The sequence below is a fragment of the Dendrobium catenatum genome, unplaced genomic scaffold (assembly GCF_001605985.2).
Source record: "Dendrobium catenatum unplaced genomic scaffold, ASM160598v2 fragScaff_scaffold_422, whole genome shotgun sequence".
Classification (NCBI taxonomy): Eukaryota; Viridiplantae; Streptophyta; class Magnoliopsida; order Asparagales; family Orchidaceae; genus Dendrobium; species Dendrobium catenatum.
Genome location: NW_021318884.1, coordinates 172,719 through 178,512, shown reverse-complemented (window position 1 = coordinate 178,512; position 5,794 = coordinate 172,719). Strand labels below are relative to the sequence as shown.

At 34.6% G+C, this 5,794-nt stretch overlaps 1 protein-coding gene across 1 annotated transcript; it reads right to left on the bottom strand.

Moving 5' to 3' along the window:
• Positions 1-259: 259 nt before the first annotated feature.
• On the bottom strand, positions 260-796 carry LOC114579496 (cysteine-rich receptor-like protein kinase 42; the record flags this gene model as incomplete). Its single annotated transcript, XM_028694256.1, has 2 exons — positions 580-796; positions 260-494 (listed from the first exon to the last, which is right to left on the bottom strand). Coding segments are annotated over exons 1-2 (452 nt in total), but the record flags the coding sequence as incomplete, so codon positions are not given.
• Between the last annotated feature and the right edge of the window lie 4,998 nt (positions 797-5,794).

Sequence of the window (5,794 nt, the reverse complement as noted above, 5' to 3'; positions counted from 1 at the left end):
AAAAAGCATATATAATTACCATGTAAATGGGAATTCATAGATCTGTTGCATACATATTCATAAACCAACAACCTTCTATCACTCTCCACACAAAAACCGATTAGCTTCACGCATTACGGTGCTGAGCACAGCTTAGAACTTGCATGGCTTACAAATTCAATACCTTGGAGCACTTAATTTCAAGCCCAAACCGCCAATGCAAACTAAACAAATATAAAATTTTAGACTACAGTTATATGAAGGGACTTGCATGGCTTACAAAGTTCCAGCTATGCCAGTACTGAGATGGCTTTGATCCTCAACAAAGTACCTCGCCAATCCAAAATCTGAGATCTTAGGACTGAACTTATCATCCAACAATATGTTGCTGGCTTTGATGTCCCTATGAATGATTCTAACAGCTGAAGCACTGTGCAGATAAGCTAAGCCTTCTGCAGTGCCAACAATGATATTGAATCTTCTTTCCCAATCTAGTGAAGTTCTCATGAATGAATCTGGAAGCATAAAGAGGACAGTAAAATGCAGTAAGAATCAGTATTTTTCTTTCATTTGATGTTTCCAAATAATGGATTTTCTTACCGAATAAGTAACGGTCAAGGCTAGTGTTGCTAAGAAACTCAAAAACAACAAGGCTTTCAGGTCCTTCAACGCTGCAACCCAGAAGCTTTACAAGGTTATTGTGATGCACTTGGTTAATGAGAATGACTTCACTAAAGAATTGATCAACCCAATTGGTTGTGTTGAAGAAAAGCCTCTTCACATCTATTTCCTTCCCATCTGGCAGAATGCCTTGCATGTGCAAATCTCACACATCACTCTATATGTTCAAAGAAATTCACAAACTTGGCATTGAAGGGATTTATTTATATTACTAATGTAAGCACATAATGCCATTACTGAGATGCTTTATCACTACACACAGTAATTATCAAGCAAGTCATGACATCCCTATGCTCATCTATTTCTAATATCTTGAGTAAAAAGAAAGCAAAGAGAGGGAGATCGTTACCTTTATGGCAATGAAGTTCCTTGTCAACTAGAGGAAGAAGAGAGCAAGGCTACAGCTTCCTAGGGGTTTCGGTTCTATTTCAATCTTGTGGGAGAGTGGAGATCGGCTGTTGGAAACGGCGACCTAGGGCAAGAGCCGGTCGGGGAGCAAGATCGGCTTCGGGCTGCCTCCCTTAGAGTGAAACCGAGAGTGGGAGACGGGCTAGGGCTTGATCCTAGGGTTGGTGGATCGAGAGACGTTGGAGACCGGCAAGAGAGAGGAACGACTGACCTTGGGGTCATGCAAAACAAAGGTAAACGGGCTGGGGAAGACATGCGAACCAGGTGGTTTCCGCCTGGAGCCCCTTGCCAACCGAGGAGATGGTTCATGCGAATCAAAGAGAATGAGATGGAGAGGAAGGGGGTATTGCAAAAGTGGAGGAGACGGTTCCGCCTAGGGAATTATTGCGAACCGAGAGAGAGAGGTCCCGTCGCTTGGGGAATTCTTGCAAACAGAGAGAGAGCGGGGAGCCTTGTGAACTGGGAGGAGGCGAAGCCAGGAGGTTTTTCGCGAACTGCCCATGAGACGGGGCTGCTCTCGCAAATATAGGGGAGCGGGAGATTGTGGGAGTCTGAACGAGCTCTAACTGAATCTAAAACTGCTCGATTCAAATTGATGACTAAATCGACGACTGCGATCTATGGACTGATTTAAAAATAATTTGAGTTGATTATTCCAATCATGATTATAATCAATTTAATCAAATTAAAATCACTTAATATCAAGTTTAATGAATATTTATTTCAATTTTATTTTATTGATTTGAAAAGGTTGATTTAATCAATTTATCCCAATTAATGTTGATTTGATTTTAATAGGTTTGAAACGAGTTTAATTTAGATTTAATCAAAATTGTCATATGTTAAATCAAATTTGAGCCGAGTCAATTTTATTTTAATTTGTGATGATTTAGGTCGAGTCAAAAGGTTGAGTCGATGCTACGGTGTTGGGTATCTACATAAGAAAAATTCTGAAGACGACATCTATAATATGCTACGAAAACCTAGGTGCTAGAGATTAATTCCAGGGAAATTGACCTCGAATAATGAGGTCAACAATAAAATGTTAATGATATTTTAAAAATGATTATGTACACAATTAAAAAGAAAGAATAATTAGTCACTAAAATGACATGTATATATTTGTGAAAAATAAATATCTAGACTTTTAATGACAAAATTAGCAGTCAATTTTCCTTTTTGGTGGCTAATATCTAGATTCCTTATTATTTAGAGGCCACACTTACTTTTGGTCGCTAAAAGATATCTTTAGCGACCAAAAATTTTTTTGTCTCTAATTTTTTGGTCGTTATTGACTCATTTTCTTGTAGTGGGGGGTGGGGCAAATTTTTCTTAGTAATAGATTAATATAAAAAAAAATGAGGACATAATTCAAAGTGAAATCTTGTATTTCATTATGATAAGAAAATTGAAAGTTATTATAATTTTATTAATCTATTTTGCATTTTTTTTGATAATATTGGATAACATCTTTATTGAGAATCAAATCAAACATATCTTTTTCAATGTAAGGCACAAGACAATTGTTGAGCCAATCATCACCCATACTACTACGCAATCAATGTTTGATAATTTTCATCGCTGAAAATGCTCTCTCCACTGTAGTAGTAGCAACTGGTAAGGTTAATGTTAAGATAATAAGTCCGTAAACCAGATGATACACGCCATTCTTCTTGAACTTAACAATCTACTTTGCAAGATCAGCAATGCTTCTTAGAGAAGAGAACTCTTCACTGGTCAGCATACTCAATAAATTACGTTGTTAATTGACTTTTAAGAGCAACAACCTCAATTATAAAAAAATCACTTGGATATAACTCTGCTACACATATCAACTTTCTCTCATCATAAGCACGAAAAGAATTACTTGGATTTAAGCATGACACATAAAGAAGTAACTCAATACTTGATTCAAAAAAGTGATTATTTAGCTCTTAAAATTGCATGTCAACTACAATATAAAATAGATCAACATGATAATGATGTAGATTTGTTTTATCTTCACCTCTTCGTACTGATCGACGATGAGTTTTATATGTTTCATTCATGTTTGGAACAACAACTTCAAAAATACTACAAAAAATGTAACACTTCATCTAGTAAATCATTTCATCCATTCTCCCTTAGTAGTTGCAGTCATTGTTTAGAAATTTGAACCAATTTTATTTTATTTTCAATGTCTTGATCTTTCATTTGCAAGGATTGTGATAACTCATTCATAATTGTCACAACCCAACCCGATCAAGACGGATCCTATTGTGTTGAGCTGTGACGGTGAACCCCAGGATCTAATTTTGGAATTGCTTTTCAAACTTTCTTCACATATTCTTTCATAATACAGAACCACAGAGCTACTAAAAACTTTCAAATACTGAAAACTCATCCACAAAATATTTCTTTCATTCATCAAAATAATAATATATATTACAGTGGCTACAGACATAAGATATAAAACAGAAAAGTAAACTAGTCATGACTGCACAAAAATCAAAAGTACCAAAAATACCTATAACTTCAGATCAGATCCTGAGTGGCTAGTCCACAACTTCCTTCCCTTTTCCAGAACCTAAAAATCATGAAGAAGTTGTTTCATCCATTCTCCCTTAGTAGTTGCAGTCGTTGTTTAGAAATTTGAACCAATTTCATTGCATTTTCAATGTCTTGATCTTTCGTTTGCAAGGATTGTGATAACTCATTCATAATTGTCACAACCCAACTCGACCAGGACGGATCCTATTGTGTTGAGCTGTGACGGTGAACCCCAGGATCTAGTTTTGGAATTGCTTTTCAGACTTTCTTCACATAGTCTTTCATAATACAGAACCACAGAGCTACTAAAAACTTTCAAATACAGAAAACTCATCCAAAAAATATTTCTTTCATTCATCAAAATAATAATATATATTACAGTACATGGCTACAGACATAAGATATAAAACAGAAAATAAACTAGTTATGACTGCACAAAAATCAAAAGTATCAAAAATACCTATAACATCAGATCAGATCCTGAGTGGCTAGTCTACAACTTCCTTCCCTTTCTCAGAACTTGAAAATCATGAAGATAATCACAGTGAGCTCACAACTTAGCAAGGTCACACTAGATGATCTAAATTCCCAGACAATCTCATTTCAAAAGGCTTTACAGAAGATTTAAAAATAGTTATTTGTAAATTAAATAAATCACTGAATTAGATAGCAGTTCAAATTTAGATATTCATCAGAAATTCAGATAAACACACAGAATTCAGATAATCATACAAAAATCAAACAATCAAACATAATTCATATATTCATACAAAAATTAAGATAAACACATAGAATTCAGATAATCATATAGAAATCAATCAATCAAATAGAATTAAGGTATTCATAGAGAACAGATGAATCAAATAACATATATAGAAGAACTAAATAAAATTTATATCACAGATCATTCAAAATCACATTCAAATCACATTTTAGAACATATTTCAGGACATATTTCAGATCAGATTTCCTAGACCCAGACAGAATCTCAAAGGATTTTGACCCCTTATAGCTCCCATTGTTCTTACAGCACTAGAACTTATAAGATATACAGAATTATCATATCAGATTTCAATTTTCATATTCTCAGACCCAAATAGAATCTCAAAGCATTCTGGCCCCTTATGCCTCCCTTTCCTGTCACAGATAAAATCTCAAAGGATTATGACCCCTTATAACTCCCTTCTGATATCATTTAATCATATAAAATATCAAATCATTACATCATAATAAATACGGAGTAATTGAGCACATATCAAAATTTCACCTTTTCGTGTAGCGACAGATAACAGAAAAGCCAACGAATAAAAAATGCATAATTTCAAAAAATTACCAAGTTACCAGAGATCATATAAAACAACATTTTAAAACTTTTATTGCACTGAAGCACTATTTTTCGACATCCAGATAATTTTCTATTCGATAAAAACCCCGCAGATTTCAAAATACACGGTAATTTTTTTTTCAGAAAACATTCAAAATGTGCAAAATTATAATCTCTATGACATACCAAAAGTTACAAGGTAAAAGTTTTACCGGTGCAAAGTTATACTCATTTTTCGCTAACGGAAACAAAATTTTAATCAGAATATTTTCCAAAACTCATATTTCTGAAAATTGAGATAGACATAATGTGCCTTACCTCGAGTCGATCAATTTTCTCAACTACATTGTCGAACGAAAACGGACCGAAGATGCCCAAAACTTGACTTTTCTTCCTCTTTCCTTCTCTTTCTCTCTCTAGACTTTCTCTCCCTTCAAAAATCAACAAATGAGATATTTAATGGGCTGAGATATTTTGGATCGTACGGACGATATTTTTTGTTCGTCCCGGGACGATCTCCTCTGTCCACATATCGTATAGACGATAATTAATTTCGTCCTTAGACGATGGGCTCTGTTAAAAAAATTTGTTCTGTTCGTACAGACGAACTGACGGTTTGCACAGACGAACCTGCACCTTGTTCAGTTCGTACAGACTAACATGCACCTTGTTCAATTCGTACAGACGGTTCATACAAACTAACATGCACCTTGTTTAGTTTGTACAGACGGTTCGTAAAGACTAACTGCACAAAAAAAAAAAAATCTCCAAAAATAACTTGAAAGTTTAAAGGTTTCACAGTAATGCGTAATATATTAATCATCAAATGCATTGTAAAAATAAAATCAAAAGACTCCATTATATCAATCAGAA